The sequence below is a fragment of the Pongo pygmaeus genome, chromosome 10 (assembly GCF_028885625.2).
Source record: "Pongo pygmaeus isolate AG05252 chromosome 10, NHGRI_mPonPyg2-v2.0_pri, whole genome shotgun sequence".
NCBI classification, from domain to species: Eukaryota; Metazoa; Chordata; class Mammalia; order Primates; family Hominidae; genus Pongo; species Pongo pygmaeus.
The window spans coordinates 114,941,625-114,966,811 of NC_072383.2; the positions used below are offsets into that span (position 1 = coordinate 114,941,625).

A 25,187-nucleotide genomic window follows, 5' to 3' on the forward strand; every position below is an offset into this window, starting at 1 on the left:
CAAAACATTTCAAACACGACCTGAAGTCTTTCAGCCACAGATTAACACAATATAGTTTGGAGATAATAAAAGATGGTTCTAAGAGACTAAGTCAAAAAGAGTTAATACCCTAACTAAAGATTAGAATTAGTCTTGCTTGAGAAAATCCCTTGGCATACTAAATAGAAACACTTAGAAAGGTAAAAATTTTTACCAGAAATTCAAAGACAACTGATAAAAGTTCCTGCTTATAAAACTGTGGTAAATATATAAAGCAGCTCAGAAAAATGAAACTCTTACATTAATTCAGTTTCCAGATATCAGATGCAATCTAAAGCTAAAAATCAGGCAACACTGGAGCCAATGTTTCCTGGAATCACCAAATTACATGAAAAGCAGAAATAAAAGCAAAAGAAAATATGCTACACCCAATTCAGACCAGATCCTATATATTCATCTTTCCTCAAAATATTATTCAATGTAATCTCACAATTTTGTCCAATTAGGCTCAAAACTAAATTTCTGTATCACTCTCCAATTTTCCACCAAAGAGTTCAGCTGGCAATGAACCATAACAACCACAGTTCAAGGAAAAAAACAGTAACTGTTCAGTTCACTGTCTTGTTAGTTACTCACAATTCACTATCATTTAAAAACAGTGGATCTTAGCCTGGTTTCCACCCCACCGCACCCAGGAGACACAATACTCTCATTTAACAGCAGTGGTTCACAAGGTTCTGATTCTCAGCATAACTGGAAAAGGACAAGAGTTAGGAAAAAAAAAAAACAGGGACGGGAGGAAGAGGGGTGAGAATGTTCCTTTTGAGAGACATCCATGAAACACTTAAGATCGTTCTTTTAGACAAGTCTTAATAATCTGTTTGAAATTTACCAATGTTCAAAAAAATATGATGCAAATAATTTTTAAGAAAAAAACAGAAACCTTACCCTGCAGTTCATGATGTATTACACCCACTAGGTTGGGTTCGTCTCCCCACCAGAATATCCATAACTCTTTGCAATCTGGTTTGACATCACGACGCCATACACAAAGCAGGTTAGCTTGCAGACAGCGGATGAAACTTAACAGAATTGGATCATCTTGGGCTGGGGCTGAAATTATGGGTCCACAGTCCCCATGTCCTCCAAAATTGTACCTACGCCATTTGATTCCCGTGAGTTCAGCCTGGAAAAAGACAAAAAATTGTAATCGTTTTCTCATTTTACTTACAGACCACTAAAAACAGTCTTCCATACAGAAAAGCAATTGTGCTAAAATAAATATTTACACGAAACTTCATATCATAAGATTCCTCCCAGTGAAGAATGTATGTCAAATCTTCTCAAATTTTAAGGTGGGAGAAAGTTTCTATCAAGATTTCTACATAGCTCTTTACATTAAATACTAAAATAAAACAAGCTGATAATCATTATTTCCTGTTGAATCATTTAATTTGTCTAAACACTTTAATTATAAAGTCCCTATACAGAAAACTATTTTCTGTGTTATCATTCAATATTCAACTCACAAATTATATTTAGAAATCAAGTAAGATTTTAAAAATAAGTTTATATATATGAAATAATTTCTTTCAAATAATTTCTTCCCATCCACAAGCTACAGTTTAAGTCCTTTTTTAATTAGGGAAGCAGTTAGCATGAAGTACGAGAGTGTTTCATCATGAATGCCAAAAGTCTATTTAGGTAGAAGCAATTAAGAAAACTGATACAAAGTTATCAGCAATTTATTCATGTTTTTTAACATGTAGCAAACAGAAAAGCTTTGCTTCTATAACAATTCGCTAATGTAGTTTGGTCTTTTATTTTTTATACACATTGTAAAACATGAGAACTTGCAACTAGCAGAGAACAGATACTGTATCTTTGTTCCATTACATACGTTTATATTTCAAGATTTCTTAAATCTCAAGTTTAAAGAGCTAAACTTCAAAGAGGTTTCAACACAAGCGAAAGCTAAATTTCTTAAACAGTTATAAACTACAGCTACATATTGAAAACTAATAGTAAAACAGATTCATAATTTAATTCTGTACCAAACAGCCCAGGTGGCCCTTGCATTGAATCCTTACTCATGCATCTCCTTCCTCACAAGGTCAATTATTTTTGTTAGCAAGTTGTTTACAAAAAAAACATGTATCACTAGGTAGAAAACAGCCATATCTTCTACTAACATAACTGAAACATATTAAAAGTGCTAAAGCAATCAATCACTATAATGACCACATTTAAGAAAAAGAAAAATCACCTTTCATTTAATCCAAATTAAAAAGGTTTTGCTTCAGGCTGAACACGGTGGTTCATACCTGTAATCCCAGCATTTTGGGAGGCCCAGGCAGGCAGATCATGAGGTCAGGAGTTCGAGACCAGCCTGACCAACATGCTGAAACCCCGTCTCCACTAAAAATACCAAAATTAGCCAGGCGTGGTGGCGTGTGCCTGTAATCTCAGCTACTCAGGAGGCTGAGGCACAAGAATCGCTTGAACTCGGAAGGCGGAGGTTGCAGTGACCCAAGATCATGCCACGGCACTCCAGCCTGGGTGACATGCCACAGCACTCCAGCCAGGGTGACAGAGCGAGACTCTGTTTCAAAAAACAAAAAGAAACCAAAAAAGAGGTTTTGCTTCAAAAAAGTTACAAATATACAAACTAAAAAATCTAAAATTCAGTAACTTACATTTTACACTGAGATATGCAAATCTAAATTTTTAATGAATATGTTTAGTAAAAAGCTGGCACTGGCATCATTTAGGGTTTCCCTATATGTTACTTGGTTTCCTCTCAATAAAAAGCACTACATGGCCAATATAAAAAGTTCAGAAGTAATACACCATAATCACATTATAATAATCATTAGCATCCTACTGTATATGTCCTTCCTCTTTTTCTGTACATATACTTTTTAAAGTTGGAACCATATTGCATGATTTATATCTTTTTTCACTTATTTTTATATATTACTAATTATTCTTCAAAATACACTTTTAATGTTTGCATAATATTCTATTCATTGGAAAAAATATAATTTAGCCATCCCATAACAACTGGATAATCTTCCATTTTATTTCCACTACTGTAATTACCATAATTGGTTAACATCCTTGAACACTGTTATCTTCCTGATTATTTCCTTTAAAGAGATTGCTTGATACTGAATTACCAAAGAATATGAATATATCAAGACTCATGATGAGTGCTACCACATTACTGTTCAATTAATAGTCTCCCCAATACAAATAGCCACCTCCCAAATTGCATATCTTTTAAAATATCTGCCAATTGAATAGAAGGGTATGTACTTGTATTAATACATAGTCCTTGTTCTGCTAGGAAGAAATCAGTATGCGGTATCACATCTTTCATCAGATGGGGCCACCATTCCTGGGTTTGAATCCCAGCTCTGCACTAACTCATTGGTTAAATGAGTCAGTATACATATGAAGCATTTATAAAAGACAGTGTCTGGGACATAGCAAAAGCTGTAAATGATATTTTCATTATACCACTAGTAGTAGTACTATTTCTTTCACTTTGAGTTCTCTGTTCATACCCTTTGTCCATTTTTCTATACAAGTTCCTTTTTTTTTCCTGAGAGGGAGCCTCGCTCTGTCGCCCAGGCTGGAGTGCAGTACCGCGATCTTGGCCTCCCGAGTTCAGGCAATTCTCGTGCCTCAGCCTCCTGAGTAGCTGGGACTACATGCGTGCACCACCACACCCGGCTAATTTTTGTATTTTTAGTAGAAACGGGGTTTCACCATGCTGGCCAGGCTGGTCTCAAACTCCTAACCTCAAGCGGTCCACCCACCTCGGCCTCCCAAAGTGCTGGGATTATACAGGCATGAGCCACTGAGCCTGGCCAAGTTCCTTCGTTTCTTCAAATAAAAGCAATGTGTATGTTTTAATCAGAAACCCTAACATCAATCTTTAAACATCAAAGAAGGAAACAAAAATAAAAAGAAGTTGAAATCAAAGGTAAGCAGAAGACTTTTTTTTTTTTTTTTTTTTTGAGACGGAGTCTCGCTCTGTCACCCAGGCTGGAGTGCAGTGGTGCGATCTCGGCTCACAGCAAGTTCTGCCTCCCGGGTTCACACCATTCTCCTGCCTCAGCCTCCCGAGTAGCTGGGACTGACTACAGGTGCCCACCACCGTGCCTGGCTAATTTTTTGTATTTTTAGTAGAGACGGGGTTTCACTGTGGTCTCGATCTCCTGACCTCATGATCCGCCCACCTCCGCCTCCCAAAGTGCTGGGATTACAGGCGTGAGCCACCACGCCCAGACAGCAATGTGTATGTTTTAATCAGAACCCCTAACATCAATCTTTAAACATCGAAGAAGGAAACAAAAATAAAAAGAAGTTGAAATCCAAAAAGGTAAGCAGAAGACTAACTTCTTTTATCACTTAAGCTAAAGAAAGTATTCTGTGCCTAAGAGCCTTGTGGATGAGGGAAGAGAAAGAAGGTAATAAAAACACACCAACAGGCCAGGCGCAGTGGCTCACGCCTGTAATCCCAGCATTTTGGGAGGCAGAGGCGGGCGGATCACAAGGTCAAAAGATGGAGACCATCCTGGCCAACACGGTGAAATCCCATCTCTACTAAAAATACAAAAATTAGCGGGACGTGGTGGTGCGCCTGTAGTCCCAGCTACTTGGGAGGCTGAAGCAGGAGAATCGCTTGAACCCGGGAGGCAGAGGTTGTAGTGAGCCAAAATCGAGCCACTGCACTCCAGCCTGGCAACACAGTGAGGCTCCATCTCTTAAAAAAAACACACACACACACAATAAATATGAATCACTAACAACATCTAATAACATTAACCTTATTTAAAGGGTTAGAAAATAATATCAGAGCTTTAAACATCAGATGAGTCAGTGCCCATGAAAATCTATGCACAGTAATTTACTCACTATAACACTTTCACCTGTAATATCCGGCAGTAGAGCAGACAAAATATTTGGCATTGTTTCAGGAGAATGGTTTCCTAATCCTAGTACTTCCACTAACTTCCTATCAGTACATCTATGCTCTCAGTGGCAAAGGGAAGCTGCTACCACCTGCTCTGTTTTTTACAAAGTTGTTCTAGCAAGTGTTATCTTTCTTACAAATGCAAGTGACACAACAGCAAGGCTACAAACTTAAACACCTGGTAACTAATTCAGGTAAAACAGCTCCTTTAAAGTTAAAAACTAAGTATCATTATACTGGTCTGCATCGAAAAACGTTACAGTGAAACACTAATCAAGCCTAAAAGAGATAACTAAGTATAAAATGGGTGTTCGAAGATTTAGCTTTAAATTTTGAATTAATGTTTGGTAAGAGAAAAGACAGCTTAATGATACTGAAATAGTTTGTCCAAGAAAAAAAAATCCCATCATGGATGTTTATTCAATTAAGAGTAAAATGTCTTCATAGACCATGATTATATTTACAGGTTAAAAATCAAGTGTACTCCAAGTTCTATTGTCTTTTTTTTTTTTTTTTTTTTTGAGATGGAGTCTTGCTCTGTCGCCCAGGCTGGAGTGAAGTGGTATGATCTTGGCTCACCGCAACCTCCCCCTTCCATGTGCAAGCCATCCTCCTGCCTCAGCCTCCCAAGTAGGTGGGATTACAGGTGCCCGCCACCACACCCGGCTAATTTTTCTATTTTTGGTAGAGATGGGGTTTCACCATGTTGGCCAGGCTGGGCTCGAACTCCTGACCTCAGGTGATACGCTTGCCTTGGCCTCCCAAAGTGCTGGGATTACAGGCATGAGCCATTGGGCCCAGCCATACTGTCTCAATTTCTGACTAATGTTTATCTCTACCACACAAAATTCTTTACCTAATGATTTCAAAATTTTAAAGCAAACCTTCAAAATAATTCTAGATTCAAAATTATCCCCAAACACAATTATTTCTCACTGTCAAAAGGACAATCTTTAATTAAATCTAAGTTTTAAACTGCATGGTTTCTACAATATAGAACCAAAATGATGAAATTAAAATATACAAAGAAGGAAACCCACATGCACATTATGTATAATAACCACCAACATCATTATTTACCAAGCATCTACTTAATACCAGGCACCATACTAGAGTTTTCATATATTATTTCTAATACCGAGCACCATACTAGTGACTTCACATATAATTTATAAACTTCACAACAGACAGCTAAAGAAATTAGGACTCAGAAAGGTTGAATAATTCTCCCAGAGCCACACAGGTAGCAAATGGCAGATCCCAAATATAAGTAGATTTAAGCTGTAACTGAATTTAAAGTATAAATTCTTTCCATTCTGCCATGCTGCTTCATAAGGCAAATGGTAAAAATTAGCCCTAGAGGATTATAAAACAGTACAAAGAAACTGTCATCAACTCAATTTAGCAATGACTAGAGCTCATGGCCGTATTTTCTAATTTAAGAAAGTTCATAAATCTTTCTTTAGTCTTCCTGAGGTATTAAGAAAACTGGTATAAGAGTGCCCACATATCATCCCATGAATAGAATAGACTTATTTCACTGAGATAATTATACGCCTTCTTTTACATGTTATCACTATAAGATGGTATCTACATAAACTAATTCTTAGATAATACGTATAACAAACCAACAAAATCACTATTCTGATAGCAAGACAGGCTGGAAGAAAATCTGCTTAGCAATGGCTGGCATGTGGTATAGGGGTAGTCAGGGTTCTCAGAAAATTGAACTTAACTCATTTATGCGGGAGGATGCAAATTTTTTTGTGAAAAATCAGACCTTGGCGATGACCTTGAGCAGTAGGATATAAATAACTCCCACAAGTTTAGTGTTCCAATAATGGAACATTAGGCATAAACGGGTTAAGTGGCAGATACTCCCCTGGCCTAACCAAAAGGCTACTACAGTCAGTTCCAAACAGTTCTAATTAAATAGATTACGACAAAACAGGGATAAATGCACTTCCTAACTGACATGAATGTGATTCAAAGAAAATTTATATTGATTCCTAGTGTCCTATTCTTCACACACAATATATAGAAAATGAGATTATTTATTTGCAGTGACCCACAGCAACTAGATCCCTTGTGACCAACAGCATATACTTGCAATATGGCTCCTCAGAGTTAAAACCACATTCAGTGGTCAAGGAACACCGTAAAATCAAGAGACGTTGATTAGAATGAACCCATGGTGTAGTATCATGGAAAGAACACTGGCTGGAAATTAGGAGGTCTAGGTTCTAAGGCCTGGTTTTTCAACCATTTACCTATGTGATGTTAGGAAATCTACTGTACCTCAAGGCACCTCAGATTCAGGACCTATAAAGTGATAGGGTTGACCTAGATACTATAAATGAGTTCAAGTCTCCTGGCCCAGGCTAATTACATCCCACTCATAAAAGCAACTTGTAAATGAGATGGAACCCTTATTACCCATCAAGAACAGAAAAGCTGCCAGAAGATAGTCAACATTTCAGGAAACTATTGAAAGAGTCCTCCAAGTACAAAGCAATTAGTTTAACGTATCCATCCTGGGCAGGATTCTAGGATGGTGTATAGAAAAGGCAGCTGTGATCATTTGAGGCTGACAAGCATGCATTAGGAAATTCCAAGTCGGCCTCACCTCACTTCCTCCAATGATAGGGTTACTACTCCAGTAGAGCAGGTTAATACAGTAAACATATTACATCACCTCTCAACTCAGAGGAAGGAAAAAGTCACATGTAATAGAAAACTTCTGTTAAAACATAACTAATCAACTCCCTGTAAAGACAGCAAAATAAACATACACATCTGCTTTTGCTCTCTCCTAAATCCCTGTAAGACATCAAGAAAAACATTTGTTTCATTGCTTTATTTCATTAAATTATATAATTACAACGGCAGGTGGAACAAGAGAGGATATAGCATCAAAATTTTGAAGGCTAAGAAGCAGAGGCTCTGATAAGGAGATTTACAATACCTAAGAAAACCGAATCCTAAACATGAAGAAAGAGATACAACCCAATTGACACAGAATCCCCTCAGCCTCAGGAATTAAATGTAGGTATTTTGGAAGTAGGGTTGAAAGGCAGAGAGGAGATTAAATAAGAACAACTGGTTAAAAGCCTGCTTAAAAGGCGTTCAGCTGGGTGCAGTGACTCACGCCTGTAATTCCAACACCTTGGCAGGCCCACAGCAGAAGGATCACTTGAACTCAGAAGTTCTAGACCAGCCTAAGCAACATAGTGAGACCTCAACTCTACAAAAAATTAAAAAATAAGCCAGGCATGGCACTGCTTGCCTGTAGTCCCAGCTACTAGGGAGGCTAAAGTGAGCGGGTCTCTTGAGCCTGGGAGGCTGAGGCTGCAGTGAGCTGTGATCACACCACTGTACTCCAGCCTGGGCAACAGAGACCCAATCTCAAAATAAAATTAAAAGAAAAGAAAAGAAAATAAGAAGGCACTCAGATGCCCAGGTACCTTCCCTACTGCACAGAGCTGAACTACTGTCCCTTCTTCACCCCAGCAAATAAATGCAAATGTATTCTCTGGAGACAGTAAACAGAGGGTACCTGGACTGGAGGACACAGGCAAACTGAAGGCAGGGAACCAGAGTGAAAACAGGGCATTAGGTGAAATATATAGAATGAAGGCCAAGGACCACCCCTTCCCTACCATTGCCCTCTAAGCACCCAGAAAACTAGCAGCCAGTCTTCATCCCTCAGAAAGGAATTTGGAAAAGTCTTCTCTGAGAAATCTTAGCTCCACAGAAAAGACCTCAAGATACTGAGATCAGAGAGAGGTTCCCCAACTAAAGAGCCCACCCAGATCAGTGAAGCGCACAGTTAAGCAAATGTCAGTCACATGCTCAGAAATTCCAAGCAGATTCTTAGTCCACCATTCCTAAACATGAACATACGACCGAGAATTGCTAAATAATTGAGGAAAACCACTGAGGAATTACGGAAACAAAAACAAATGGAAAAGCAACTAGAAGGAAAGACAACATTGGGAGAAGAAAACTTTAAAAACACCAAGAATATTCTCAACAAAATAAAATGGTGCAACCATTTAAAAACAACAGGATGCTATTTCAGGAGAGAATTTTTTAAAAGCTCTCGGAAATTTTTAAATAATGATTCCAGAAATGATAAAACTTGGTAAAATGTTTAGAAGATAAAGTTTAGGAAATCTCCCAGAAAGTGAAACAAATAAACAAAAATGAAAAATGGGGGAAAGCTGAAAATCCAAATACGAGGAAGCTGAAATCCAAATACAAGAGCTTTCAGAAAGAGAAAATACAGAAAATAAAGAGGAAATGACCAATAAAACAATTCATAACAATTTCCCAGAAAAACAGAATGTGAATTTCTAGATTGAAAGAGCTCTCTGAGTGCTCAGAACAATGGATTAAGAGAGACTCGCGGAAGGCATATCACTATAAACTTTCAGCACACTGCAGACTAAGAGAAGATCCTCCAAGTTTCCATATAGTAAAAAGAGGTCACATATCCAAAATCAGGATTTCTAACTGCTCAACAGCAATACCACAAGCAAGAAGGCAAAGGTGCAATAACTCCAAAATTCTAAAGAATTATTTCCAAACTAAATATTAAATGGCTATGCCAACCTAAACTTTCTATCAAATATATGAGAATAAATGCATTTTTCGACATGCAAAAAAAAAAAGCACCCTTTCTCAGGAAGCTACTGGGTGTGTACTTACCAAAAGGAGGGAATAAACCAAAAAGTCGCGAGATTCAGGAAACAGACCTAACATGAGAGGGAATAAAATAAATCCCTAAAATCACAATGAATGATGACTCCAGGTTGCCAACTATACACCAGTGCAGAGGGCAACCAATCCAGATTATGACAGGTCTGTAAAGACTTCTTCAGGAAGGTGAAACTAATAAAACACCTGATACATCTGAGAGTCTTAAAGGGGTTTCATACAATAGGCAAAAACTGTGGAGATGAGTTAAGTTTTAGAAAAGTAAGCAGGCGGGGCCCTGTGGCTCATGTCTGGTAAGGCCAGTACTTTAGGAGGCCAAGGCAGAAGGACGACTTGACCTATTTGAGACCGGCCTGGGCAACACAGCAAGACCTTGTCTCTATATACAGACTGACAGACATAGCTGAAGCATTGTGGCACACATATGTAGTCCCAGCTACTCAGGAGGCTCAAGCAGAAGGATCACCTGAGCTAAGGAGTTAGAGGTGGTGGCGGGGTGGGGAGGGAGGTGAGGAGGGGAGGGAGGTGAGGAGGGGAGGGAGAGGAGGGGAGAGGAGGGGAGAGGAGGGGAGGAGAGGGAGAGGAGAAGGGAGGGAGGTGGGGAGGGGAAGGGAGCAAGGTGTGGAGGGGAGGGAGAGGAGGGAGGTGGGGAGGTGGGGAGAGGAGGGGAGGGAGGTAGGGAGGTGGGGAGGTGGGGAGAAGAGGGGAGGGGGCAGGGGAGAGGAGGGGAGGGAAGGAAGGAAGGAAGGGAGGGAGGGAGGGAAGGAAGGAAGGAAGGAAGGAAGGGAGGGAGGGAGAGGAAATTTTTAAAAGGGCACCTGCTTTGTAGGAGGCAGAAAGAATGAGTTAAACCCTCCTCTTCGATAGTGGAAGATCTAGAATTGAAAAATCTAAAAGTAACTATGACCTCAGTATTTAGAAACATTTAAGTAAGAACTAAGATAATCAACAAAAGAGGGTGAGTGTTTTTGCCTCTAAAGAAGGTAAAATAGGGGCAGGAGCAGAATACTGTTCTTATAAACCTTGTAGACCTATCTGATTCTTTAATTGAATTCTGTAAGAGTATATAACTCTGCTTTAAAAAAAAAAAAAAGGAAATTTAAACAAAATTAATCAAAATGGGGTAATAAAATGTAAAGCTACTAATATTGAGAACTCACTTATACTACTTTATACACTTATTCTAGACAAATTCCTAAACTGAAGAACAATTTAATATCCCATAAATTGTGCTGCAAAAGCCAAAAGGTTATTTAACCATGTGTTAAAATAATGTGTTGTTGTTGACTGTTTATTTTCTCCATTTTAGACTACTAAAACCCGGCTGGACAGAGACATCTTTCCAGCTGCATGCTCCATCCCATCTGGCTCTGCTCAAATTCTTCTCAGCCATAGCTATGCTACTGGCCAAGGATTCCCTGTGTAGATGGGCTGCTGACGAGACACTGGGCCTCCCATCTGACTGGTTATTTCCATGTTATGAGAAATACAATGTGGTATTCCTCCGTACAATGAGGTCATATATAAAAGATGCTTTCTAACATATATATACACACACATATGCACATGTGCTGATTCATAACTGTTTTCCTCAAGTGTCATTTTCTTTTCACTGCTCAGTTTACCGATATTAACTAAAAAGTACAAAGATTTTTTAAAAGTTGGTTTACAGCGTAAGTATGAGTATAAAGGCTCAGAGGTTTTATTTGACAATAAGTTTACTACAATTGAACAATGTGAAGTAGATATTTAAAAAGTAGCTGCCATCTTAAGCTACATTAATAAAGGTAGAAAATCTTGATCCTATTCAACAGATCTAAATTATCAGTCATTATTCAGTACTGCTTTCAGCTCCTAGCTCCATACTTTAAGAAGAATCTAGGTAAAATGCAACAAATGAAGAGATGAAAGACTAGGCTGGTGAGGAAATCTAAACATGTCATATGGCTAGAGGCTATCTAGCCGCACATTCAATCCTTTCAAGCAAATTAACACGGCAACAAGAATAAAACAGAATAAAGCCATGTGATAAAAATAACACAGCTGAATGAACTTAATACATAGTTAAAATGATTCTAAAGTTATTTAGTCTTCTATTATATGGAAGGCTGATATGTAGAAGATTAATTACATTTGCTCAGCACAGTCCCAAGTGGTAACAACAGAACCAAATGGAAAAACTGATGATTAAAGCCACAACAACAGTGAGAGCTCCCTCAAGAAATAAATCCCTGACTGAGAGTTAATCATAGATATGGGGGGTTAAGGAGAAGCTGGTCATTACTAGACTAGGACACTGTAGAGTGGCTTCAAATATCAAAGGGCTAATTGAACAATATGACTTAAAGGGTTCCTTTCACACCTGAAATAAGAGTCTCAAGGATTCCATCCAACAATAAGATTTCATAATTCTACTATCATTTGTATTTCAGTCAACTAACTCAGGGGCTAGCAAACTGTGGTCTGGGGGCTAACCACCTGTTTTTGTAAATAAAGTTTTATCAGTACACAACTATCCCATTTATTTGCATATTGTCTGTGGCTGCTTTCAAACTACAACCACGGAGTTGCAAGTGGGGCCACATGGCCCAGAGCCTGAAACAATTACTCTGGTTCTATAAGAAAAAGTCTGCTGATACCTGAGCTAGGATAACATACACAGACAAATGTGACATTTAAAATATAAATAAGCACCAAATTGTTCTCCAACTATAAACAACCAGAAAACTGGACAGAATATATAAAATTACTGTTTTCAAACACTAGACAACAGGCAGTACAGAGCTAGACTCCCTGAGAGAAGGCATACAAATGAGGTGGGCCCTACAAAGGCCAAGACAGCTGGAATTTGTGGAGGCAGATCACCAGAAAGAAGAATATTCAGGAAAAAAGCTCCAAAGATCTGATAGAGGCTCTTTTGAAACTGTTCCTAAGTACTAAGCTGCACATTCAAACAGTAAAATTCAACAAAGTCAGGCAGAGAACTACTGGGAGCTATCATTCCAAGAGTTCACCTAAAGCTGGGAGGCAGTCAAGTTCTGAACAGCCAGAGAGAAAAAACATTGTTAAACACCTTGGGCACTGAATAGAGACCATAAAATGACCATACCTCATAAGGAGGAAACCAGTGCTAGCATAAAGTCTATTCTAACCCAAGCTAATAATCAAGCCTCAGAAAAAAAGTATACTAATAATAATAGGCTGATCTTATTAACTGCCAGTAACTCAACTACCAGCCAATACAAAATTCAACTCTTTAAAGGAAGGAAATAAAATCCAGACTTTCAACAACATTCACAATGTCCAGCAACCAATAAAAATACCAGACATTCAAAAAGTAGAAAAATGGGAGTCATGACTGTAAGAAAAGTCACTTAACAGAAACAGACCCAGAAATGAAGTAATGATGAAATTAACAGACAAGCCAATTAAAGCAGCTATTATAAATATGGTCAAGAATTTACAGAAAAACACAAACATAAGGACAGAAATGGGGGATTTTTTTTTAACTAAGTAAAATTTCCACAGTTCAAATATGCAAAACATAAAATGAAAAATTCGCTGTGGGTTTAACAGCAGATTAAGTACCTACCCAAAAAAAAAAAGGGGGTCAGGGCTTTAAAACATACAATATTAACTATCCAAGCTGAAAAACAAATAATTTGTAAAACAAAACATAATAAACAAGCCAAAGTGACTTCTGCAGTCAGCACAGTATCAGGCAATCTAACATACATGTCGTTAGCGTCTCAGAATGTGGGAGAGAAGGGGGACAAAAATAATTTCAAAATAAGGACCACACTGCCTCCAAGTTTCATGAAATCAATAAACCTATGATCTAAAGAGTTCAGTGAACCCTAATGCAGCATAAACTAAAAAAAAAAAAACCACACCAAAATACATCAAAATAAAATTTGTAAAAACCAGTGATAAAAAGGAAAATATTAAAAGTCGACAGAGGAAAAAAAGATACATTACATAAGAAAAAACAAAGATAATATTAACTACAGACTTCTCATCTGAAAATATGCAGGCCAAAAACAATGGAAAAATATGCTCAAAGAAAAAAACAGTTCCCAAATCTAGACTTTTAGATAAAAGACGAATAGCCCTCAAAAATTAAGGTAAAATACAGACTTAACAGACCTGCAGTAAAATAAATGTAACTAGAATTTTTTTTGTTTTAATTTCTTCAGGTACGAGGTACATGACACAAGATAGAAACCTGGATCTACACAAAAGAAGAACAATTACCAGGAATAGGTAACATATAAATAAATAAAAAATACTTTTTTTCTCAGCCGGGCGCGGTGGCTCACACCTGTAATCCCAGCACTTCAGGAGGCTGATGCAGGTGGATCATCTGAGGTCAGGAGTTCGAGACCAGCCTGACCAATATGGTGAAACCCCGTCTCTACTAAAAATACAAAAAAAAAAAATTAGCCAGGAGTGGTGGCACGCTCCTGTAGTCCCAGCTACTCAGGAGGCTGAGGCAGAAGAATCGCTTGAACCCAGGAGGCAGAGGTTGCAGTGGGCAGAGGTTGCAGTGAGCCGAGATCGCACCACTGCACTCCAGCCTGAGTGACAGAGTGAGACTCCTTCTCAAAAAAAAAAATTTGTTTTCTCATCTTTAAATTTCTTTAATTAACTGTTTACAGCAAAAATGATAATGCCTTGTAGACTACATGTCAGATATAGAAAGAAGAAAGAAAGTATGACAACAATAGCACAAAGGCCAGAAGGAGAAAATGGGAGGTTTTACATTATAAAGAAGTTTAATACTATTTGAAGGTAAGCTGTGGTAAGTAAAAGATGCACATTATAAACCCTTGATCAATCCCTAAAAAGTAAAGGAAAGAGGTATATCTAATAAGCCAATTATTGGATAAATAATAAATGGAGCCATAAAAAATACTCAAAATAATCCAAAGTAGGTTAAAAAAAAAAAAAAGGCGAAGGATGAAAGGAACTAAGAACAGATGGGACCAATAGGGAGGAAAACAAAAACAAAAACAAGACAGTGTACTTAAACCCAAGTAAATCAACATAATTATATTAAATATAAATTCTCTAAATCTTACAATTAGAAGGCAGAGATTCTCATCATGGAACCCTTTTTTTTTTTTTTTTTTTTTGTATTTTACTAGAGACGGGGTTTCACTGTGTTAGCCAGGATGGTCTCGATCTCCTGACCTCGTGATCCACCCACCTCGGCCTCCCAAAGTGCTAGGATTACAGGCGTTGAGGGATCCTTTTTTTTTTTTAAACTAAGGCCCAACTGGCTGGGCGAGGTGGCTCACGCCTGTAATCCCAACACTTTGGGAGGCCGAGACGGGCAGATCACAAGGTCAGGAGATCGAGACCATCCTGGCTAACACAGTAAAACTCCGTCTCTACTAAAAAAAATACAGAAAATTAGCCGGCGTGGTGGCAGGCGCCCATAGTCCCAGCTACTCAGGAGGCTGAGGCAGGAGAATGGTGTGAACCCAGGAGGCGGAGCTTGCAGCGAGCCAAGATCGCGCCACAGCACTCCAGCCTGAGAGACAGAGCAAGACTCTATCTCAAAAAAAAAAAGGAAGACCCAACTACATGTTACCTACAAGAAATGCACTTTACATATATAAAGACACATTTACCTTAAGAGTGAAATGACAGAAAAAAGATATACTGTGCAAATTATGAGAGAGCTAAAGGGGCAACATTAATATCAAAGTTGACACCAAGAGAAGTACTATTACTAGGAATAAGAAAAAAAAATTGTAATGATAAAAATGTCAATTCTTCAAGAAAACATAAAAAAATCTCAAATGTCTAGGCACCTAATAACAGAGCTTCAAAATATATAAAGGAAAAACATCTGAAAAAGAAAAACAGAAATCCAAAATTATAACTGGAGACTTCAATAGGCCTCCTCTCAGCAATAGAACAAGTAGACATAAAATTAATAAGGATATAAAAAACATGAACAACACTATCAACCAAAATAACCAAATCGACATTTATAAAACATTACACTAACAGCAGCAAAATACTTTTTTTCCAAATGCACATGGACCATTCACTGAGAAAAACCATATGCTAGTCCATAAAACAGTGTTCAAGGAGAAATCTGTGGCTCTAAATATTTGTATTAGAAAGGCACAAAATCCAGCATGGGCAACATGACAAAACTTTGTCTCTACTAAAAAAAAAAAAAAAAAAATTAGCCAGGTGTGGTGGCACATGCCTGTGGTCCCAGCTACTCAGGTGTCGGAGGTGAGAAGATCACTTGAGCCCGGGACACTGAGGCTGCAGTGAGCTGTGATTGCTCCACTGCACATCAGCCTGGGTGACAGAGTGACAATGTGTCTCAAAAAATAATAATAATAAAAGGGCATAAAATCAGTGGCCTAAGCATCTACCCTCAGAAGCTATAAAAGGAAGAAGAAATTAAACCAAAAGTAAATAGAAGAAAGGAAATAATGTGGAAAAGAGAAGAAATATTAATAGATAAAACATAAAACAAATTTGATAATACAGAAAAAAAAGAAAACAAGCTGGTTCTTTAAAAAGATTAGTAAAATTAACAAATGCTCATTAGACTAATCAAGAGGGAAAGAACAGACACACTACCAATATCAGGAATAAAAGGAGAGGCATTACCACACATTCTAAAAACATTAAAACGATAGGGGAATTATTACAGACAATTTTTGTGCCAATAAATAAAACTCAGGTTAAATGAACAAAATTCCTTTACCAAATTAACAAAGAAACAGAAAATCTGAACAACTCTGTATCTATTAAAGACACGGAGGGCCAGGCGTGATGGCTCACGCCTGTAATCCTAACACTTTGGGAGGCCGAGGCAGGTGGATCACCTGAGGTCAGGAGTTCAAAACCAGCATGGCCAACGTGGCGAAACCCCGTCTGTACTAAAAATACAAAAACTAGCCAGATGTGTTGGCACGCACCTGTAATCCCAGCTACTTGGGAGGCTGAGGCAGGAGAATATCTTGAACCTGGGTGGGGGAGGGGGGCGGAGGTTGCACTGAGCCAAGATGGCGCCACTGCACTCCAGCCAGGGCAATAACAGCGAAACTCCGTCTCAAAAAAAAAAAAAAAAAAAAAAAAGACATGGAATTCATGGTTCCAAACCTTCCCAAAAGAAAATCTCCAAGGCAATATAGCTTCACTGGTAAATTCTATCAAACATCTAAGGAAAAAATATCACTAGTCCTGCACAAACTCTTTCAGAAAACAAAGGAGGGACTATTTCCCAAACTATTTTATGACATCAACATTACCCACAATACCAAAACCAAACAGAGATTATAAGAAATGTGCCAATATCCTTCATAAACACAGATGAAAAAGCCATTAACAAAATATTAGCACATCAAATCTAACAACACATAATAATAATACCATGAGCTTAAGTAAGGTTTGTCGTGGAATTCAAGCTTAGTTCAACATTTAGAAACCCATCAGTATAATTCACCGTATTAAAAGAACAAAACCTATGATCATCTCAACAGATGCAGAAAAAAAATTTAACAAAAATCAACATCCACCTTCATGGTTTTTTTTTTTTTTTTTTTTTGGAGACAGTCTCACTCTGTCACCCAGGCTGGAGTGCAGTGGCACAATACCCGCTTGCTGCAACCTTTGCCTCCTGGGTTCAAGAGATTCTCGTGCCTCAGCCTCCTGAGTAACTGAGATTACAGGCGTGTGCCACCATGCCAGGCTAATTTTTTGTATTTTTAGTAGAGATGGGGTTTCGCCACATTGGCCAGGCTGGTCTCGAACCCCTGACCTCAAGTGATCCACCCACCTCGGCCTCCCAAATTGCTGGGATTACAGGTGTGAGCCCAGCCACTTTCACGGTATTTTAAAAACTAAGAATTAAAGAGAACTTTCTCAACCTCACAGGGGTATCAGAAAATTCAAAGCTAATGTCAACAATAAGAGTGAATATTTTCTGCCCAAGAATAGGAACAAGGTAAGGATGCACACTCTTACTACTTCTATTCAATACTGCCCTGTAGGTCCTAATCAATGCAATGAAGCAAGAAAAAGTAGTAAAATACAAATTACAAAGAAAGATATAAACCCCTCTACAATTGCAGGTAACATCATCACGTACATTTTTTTAAAATCCAAGGATTTACAAAAAAGCTACTACAACTAATAAAGCTTAGGAAAGTTGCAGTATACAGAATCAATATCTAAAAATTAATGGCGTTTCTATAAACTAACAGTAAACATGTCAAAAAATACTCTCAAATGGCCAGGTGCAGTGGCTCACACCTGTAATCCTAGCACTTTGGGAAGCCAAGTCAGGCAGATCACTTTAGGTCAGGAGTTCAAGACCAGCCTGGTCAACATGATGAAACTCTGTCTCTACTAAAAACACAAATAAACTAGCCAGGCATGGTGGCACACACCTGTAATCCCAGCTACCGGGGTTCTCCTGGCTGAGGCAGGAGAACTGCTTGAACTGGAGAGGCGGAGGTTACAGTCAGCTGAGATTGCACCACTGCACCCAGCCCGGGTGACAGAGTGAGACTCTGTGTACAAAGGGGGTGGGGGGGAATACTCTAAAATAATAGCCATTAAAACAGCATTGAAAAACACAACCTACTTAGGAATATATCTGATAAAAATATGTTCCAGATCCATATACTAAGAACTACAGAACAATGTTGAGAGAAATTAAATATCTAGAGAAATGAAGAGCCAGACCATGTTCATGAACTGAAAGATTTAAAATCGTTAAAATGTCAATTTTCCCAATCTGATCTACAGATTCAATACAATCACAAATAAATCCCCACAGAAAAAAAAATTTTTAATTGACAGGTTGATCCTAAAACTTATATTGAAATGAAAAACACCCAGAAGAATCAATACAATTTTTAAAAGACAAAGTCGGAGAATTTATCCTAATTTCAAGACATATTATAAAATTTCAGTAATCATCATAGTGTAGTACTGGCATAACAGACATGTAGATCAAAGGAACAGAATATAGAGCCCAGAAAAAAGCAATGCACAAATACATTCCATTAATTTTTAACAAAGATTCTAAGGTCATTCAATAAGAAAAGTCTTCAACAAATGATGTTTAAATAATTTGCTATACGTACACAAAACAAAACCAGAACTTCAATCCTTACCTCACACCATATAAATTAAATTAAAATAAATTACTGGATTGCAAGCCTAAACCTAATTAACTAATGCTGTAAAACTTCTGGAAGAAATCATAAGAAAAAAACTTTCCTACTTTGGGATGGCAAAGATGTCTTAGGCCATGAAAAGTATAGATTTATAAAAGTAATACTGGACTTAATCAAAATTTAAAACTTTTGTTCTTCAAAGAAGACAGTGAGAAAATGAAAAGGCACACCACAAATTAGGAGAATACATTTGCAATACATCTATCTGCCAATGAACTTGTATCCAGGATATTCCAAGAATTCTTCCAATTCAATAAGAAAACAACCTAATTTTTAAATTGGGCAAAAGATGTGAAGAGACATTTCCCAAAAGATATACGAATGACTTAATATGCACATGCAATGATGTTAAACTTCATTTGTTATCAAAAAATTGCAAACTGAAATAAGTTACTACATACTGCACATCCCTAATTCAAAAATCCAAAATGCTCCAAAATCAAAACTTTTTGCATGCCAACATGACACTCAAAGGAAATTCCAAATTTTAGATTTTCAGAGTAGGGATGCTCAGCCAGTATGATGCAAATATGCCCAAATCTGAAAAAATCCAAAATCCAAAACACTTGTGGTTCCAAGCATTTTAGATAAAAGATTCACAACATGTACTACACGCCACAAGGATGGCTGAAATTTTTAAAAGTTCATTGTACTACATGCTGCAAGAATGCAGAGCAATTAGAACTCCTATAAAACTCATGGGATAGTAAATGATACAAACATTTTATTTTTTGCAAGTCTGGCAGTTCTTTATAAAGTGAAACTCCTACTTATTTACAGAAATAAAAACATATGTCCCACACAAAAAGCAGTACATTAATTTTCACAGCCAACAACAAATTGTGGCATATCCGAAAGAGACTACTATTTAGCAAAAAAAAAAAAAAAACCTACTTAAGCAATAATATGAAACCAGAAATAAGGATTACATACTATATGATTTCATTTATTAAAAATTCTAGAAAGGGCAAAATGATTCTACAGTAAGAGCAGATGAGTAGTTGCCTGGAGGGGAGGAAGGCTGAGGGGCAAGGGGGAGACCCTGACTGCAAAAGGACATGTATGAACTTTTTTGCATCATTAAAATGTTCTCTACTTTGATTTCAGTGGTTTCACAGATATACACATTTGTCAAAATTATGAAACCGTACACTTAAAGTGAGTATATTTTATTGTATGTAAAGTATACCTCAATAAATATAATAAAAAATGTATGTATTAATGGAAGAATCCATGTAAACAATCTCTCAAAGGAAACAAACTCCTTTTTTTTTTTTTTTTTTTTTTTTGGAGATGGAATCTTGCTCTGTCGCCAGGCTGGAGTGCAGTGGATTGATCTCAGCTCACTTCACTGCAACCTCCGCCTCCCGGGTTCAAGCGATTCTCCCGCCTCAGCCTCCAGAGTAGCTGGGACTACAGACGTGCGCCACCTTGCCCAGCTAATTTTTGTATTTTTAGTAGAGACGAGGTTTCACCATGTTGGCCAAGATGGTCTCAATCTCTTGATCGCCCACCTCGGCCTCCCAAAGTGCTGGGATTACAGGCATGAGCCACCGTGCCTGGCCTGAAACAAACTACTTTTAATAAAACCAAAGTATCACCTTGCACATCTCCTGGTAAGTGTAAATCTTTTACAAAGTATGCACAATATTTTCAAATAAATTATTTTCAAGTCTGACTACTTCAAGACACTGGTTAAATGATTTGTATTTGTTAACCTTAACTATAAGAGAATTCTTGTGAAATTTCTGGGAATTGAACTATTTAATGAAGTTCATTAGTGGTATTAAGATGGTTTGCTTCTCAGCTGCAGTAACAGACTATAAACAGAAACGTATATTATTTACGAGGCAGGCACTGTCTACACAAACATGAATGGCTCCTTCCCCCATAGTAACATACACTTTACACTGCTGTGGATAACAACATGCCCACTTAAAGAACTACATCTCCCAGCCTCCCTGAAGTTAAATAAGGCCTTGAAGTATCGCCAGAAGTGTTGTAGGCAATTTCCTGGAGGTTTCCTTAAAGGACGGTGTGTCCTTCCCACATTTCCACCTCCTCCTAACCTAGAATGCAACCTTGATGACTGGAGTCTGAATAGCCATCTTGAACTATATGCTAACTAATGGCATAAACTAAGAACAGTGTAGTAACAAGATAGAAAGAGCCCAGATCCCTTGACAACCAAATCGGTTGTAAAATGCATGCCTCCAAGCTGCCTGTACAGAAAAAAGAGATCACTTTTTAAGCTATTTGTCTATTTTTAAATAAGCATATGATTGTGATACTAAATCATTTTGATATTATTTTAATAACTGGCTTTTACTTTTAAAAAAACTAAAAGACTTTTATCGAGGTGATCATTTTTATTTTTTAGATCACATGGTTATGTAGGTTTAACCTTGCCCCAGTCATCAATCAAAACAATAAGCTATCTTTATAATTTTTCATTTTCCAAATGATTCCTCAATTTGGAACAGTCTAAGAGGAAAAAAAATCTATTTCCCTATCTCTGGAAAGAAATTGTAGGCTGTATATTACTCCATTAATCTCTGATGAAACTTTAAAAAAACGTAAACTGTATTATCACTCCATTAATCTCAGGCAAATCTATATGCTCCAGTGATTTCTACCTTAGCACTTGTATTAAATTATATGGTCTACACTGTTAATTTTTAAAAGGCTCAAAAAAGAAAGAGACCAATAATGTTTGGAATAGCTAGGAGGAGCTTCACTGAAATCCTAAAAGAATTTAGATAGAAGAAAGAAAAACATAAAATACAAATGTACTACTGGTTAAAAGTTCAGGCTCTGAATCAAGAGATTCAGCTCCTGTGTGACCTTGGACAAGCTACTTAAATTTCTTGCTTCAGTTTTCTTATCTGAAAAATGAGAATAGTAGAATCTACCTCAAAAGGACCTTGTGAGCATGAGAAAATGCATGTAGCTGGTAGTTAAGCAGTGCCAGGCCTGCAGCAAGCACTCTTCACAAACAGCAAAAGCTCTGAGGTGAGAACGTGTAAAGGTCTGACTTGAAATACAGATTCCTTTTAGTGAGTGGTTGGAAATTTTATCATAAAAAGAAAAAGAACGGCCGGACACGGTAGCTCACACCTGTAATCCCAGCACTTTGGGAGGCCGAGATGGGTGGACCACCTCAGGTCAGGAGTTCGAGACCAGCCCGGCCAACATGGTGAAACCCTGTCTCTACTAAAAATACAAAAATTAGCCTGGCATGGGGGCACGCACTTGTAGTCCCAGCTACTTAGGAGGCTGAGGCGGGAGAATCACTTGAACCCGGGAGGCGGAGGTTGCACTGAGCGAGATTATACCACTGCACTCCAGCGTGGGAGACAGGGCAAGACTCCATCTCAGAAAAAAAAAAAAAAAAGGCTTTTTAGAGATTAAACACTTGAAAAATAAACTCACAGAAGAAATCTGGATACCCATATAGATGAAAAGATGCTCATAATCTCACGAGAAATCCAAAAATTGAAAATTTAAATACTGAGGGTTTTTTGTTTTTGTTTTTGTTTTTTTTGTAGAGGCAGAAGTTAAAATGAGTAAGTTCCATTACAGGCAGGGACAGAAAAAAATAGGCATTATATATTGTCCATAGAAATGTAAACTGACACATCTTTTTAAACTGTTTATGGCTATAGCTTTCCGATTTTAATGTGTAACTGTACCACACAGCAAAAAACTGAAAGAATCTTAACTTTTCTCATAGTTGATAGTTAAACAAACAATAGTACATCCATCTTATGAAACAGGATACAACTGTTCAAAAACATAATAAAAATGAGTAAACTATATCTAAATTTACTGACATAAAAATACTTGAAGACAATGTTAAGCGGAAAAAGCACATTGCAGGAAAAAGTGGAGAATTATTTCTTATCTGTAATTTTTTTAAGTACAAATCTGTCCATCACCAACAGAATGCATAAACTGCGATATACGAGAACTACAACTGTAGAATTGTGGGAACATAACATTAAAGGCAGTTTGCAAAAGAACACGATTCAATATTAAAAGTCCAAAAACATGTAAAAATATACATATAAATACATATGTGATTAAAACTTTAAAAATTAAAGAATGATACACATGAAATTGAAGTAAGAGTTACTTCTGAAGGGAGAGAAAAGAGAATGGGAGAGGAAGAGCACAGGCAGGACTCCATAAATGGTGAAAAGTTCTTTCTCTTAAACTGGGTATTAGGTACATGGGTGTTCATTGTACCATGAATCTTTCTACCTTATGTGTGATTTACACATGCTCTTTTTATCTATTCAATATCTAATAAAACAATTTTGACACATGCAAAAGCAAGAAAAAAAATCTGGAATAATACAAATTAAACCTCTGGGAGTTACTTTCCTGAAAGTAAGGGGAGGGATCCTTCATGTTTTATGTTAGACACTTCCATACTGTTTGAAGCTCACACTAATTACATAAAATTGTATTAAATTTTTAAAAGAAATTACTTTTCCACTAAAATTGTAATTATGAAAATTATAAGCACATGGGAAATATGTTAGTGAGTACAGCTGAATAAAGAATTCTATTTACACTGTGATTACATCTATGTACAAAAATGTGCACATTAATAAGAACAGAAGAAGAATTGGGGTAAATCTGATCTAATGGAGTGGCTGGAACGTGGGCAAATGTTTTACAGTTTTCATTTCTTGGAAGTTGTATTTCTTGGAAATATTTTGTATTTCATTAGTACTACCTCACTTGGACAGAAAGTAAAGAAAAATGACAACTGCAGGAAAGCCAACTCTTTACCTTCAGGGTAGCCAAGCGAAAAACCTCCCCACATACGAAGGCTGAATTAATTTACAGCCAATCTACAATGGATAGTACACGCTGTGCCAATAAGTGCACTCAGAACAACTGGAAAGGGTCCCCACCACACCAAGGAGATTACATCAAAAGGTTCTGAAGCGCATATGTCCATTTCAGCACTTAACTGAGCACTGGTGATGCACATAAAAGTCCAACAGTCGGGGTTGCACGCCTGAATACAAGGAGCCCAGGAATGTGCTGGAAAAAGGAAAAGGGGATATGGAGAGAGAGGCATGGAACGAGGAAGGAAAAATTTCTCCAACATGTGAGGCAAAAAATACAACATGGCATAATAATTACGCTCTCGATAACAAAAAAAAATATTGTGCACTCAGAAAGCTAAGTGCCAAGGAAACAAAGAATAGAATGATAGGAACAAAAATTTGAAAGAAACCAAAATCAAAATAAGGAATAAGTACCAACGATAAACACTGGTTTGTGGTCTCTACAAATGCCCCCGCTATTCTATCCACTGGTTCCCCAAATCTGGCCATTTCCACAAAGGCATGAAGGAAAACAGGGGGAATGTCTATTTCACCCTCTTACCAAAAATATCACTGATTTGAAATTAATATAAACAAAACCTTCATGTAAAAAATTAAACGAGAATATCCCAAAGCAGATCTGCAGGAGGGAAATGCATCTTCTTTCTGGGCTTACCACTATTAAAAGTAGATGCTCTAGGTAACAAAGGCTGATACAGAGCCAACTGCTGTTAGGTTACCCTTCCCCTGCCCACCTTTTCTTTCTTCCTATTAGGACTTTTCCATGCCCATTTCTTATAACTAAACTTGCATGAATCTTCCCCTGCCAAAATTCACACCTCCAATCACCACCGTCTCCACCCACGACTTGCCAAAGGCCCCACTCTACCGATCGCACCAGACTTGCCTTCTATCTTCCCCACCTTTTTTCTCTGCCCCTCCCTTCCATTATAAAACCTACTCTTATTGTCTCAAATATTTTCTGTAGGCCGGGCATGGTGGCTCATGCCTGTAATCTCAGCACTTTGGGAGGCCGAGGCAAGCGGATCACTTCAGGTCAAGAGTTCAAGACCAGCGTGGGCAACACAGTGAAACCCTGTGTCTCTACAAAAATACAAAAATTAGCCGGGCATGGTCGTGGGTGCCTGTAGTCCCAGCTACTCAGGAGGCTGAGGCAGAAGAATCACTTGAACCTGGGAGGCGGAGGTTGCAGTGAGCCGAGATTGTGCCACTGTACTCCAGCCTGGGCAACAGAGACTCGGTCTCAAAAAAAAAAAAAAAAAAAAAAAAAAAACTCTGGAAACAGGCAGATTATAAATGCTAACATTTGTTTTCACTTTCTTTTCACTACTCCCTGCTTTAAAACTTTGATTTCTGTAGGGTTTAATAGCAAGAACCCAGGCTCAGTGAATACTTTCTTATATACACACTTGTGATCAA

The 25,187-nt window shown here is 37.7% G+C and overlaps 1 protein-coding gene across 3 annotated transcripts in view; it reads right to left on the reverse strand.

Annotated features, from left to right (window-relative positions):
* Positions 1-25,187, reverse strand: part of MED13L (mediator complex subunit 13L) — a 320,014-nt gene that overhangs the window by 279,208 nt on the left and 15,619 nt on the right. For 2 of the 3 annotated variants that reach the window (XM_054445342.2, XM_054445341.2), the window contains exon 2: positions 928-1,165. In XM_054445342.2, the coding sequence (XP_054301317.1) occupies positions 928-1,165 (238 nt within the window). Of the gene's footprint in view, positions 1-927; positions 1,166-25,187 lie in introns of those variants that run through there. The other variant, XM_054445343.2, reaches the window with a different exon arrangement.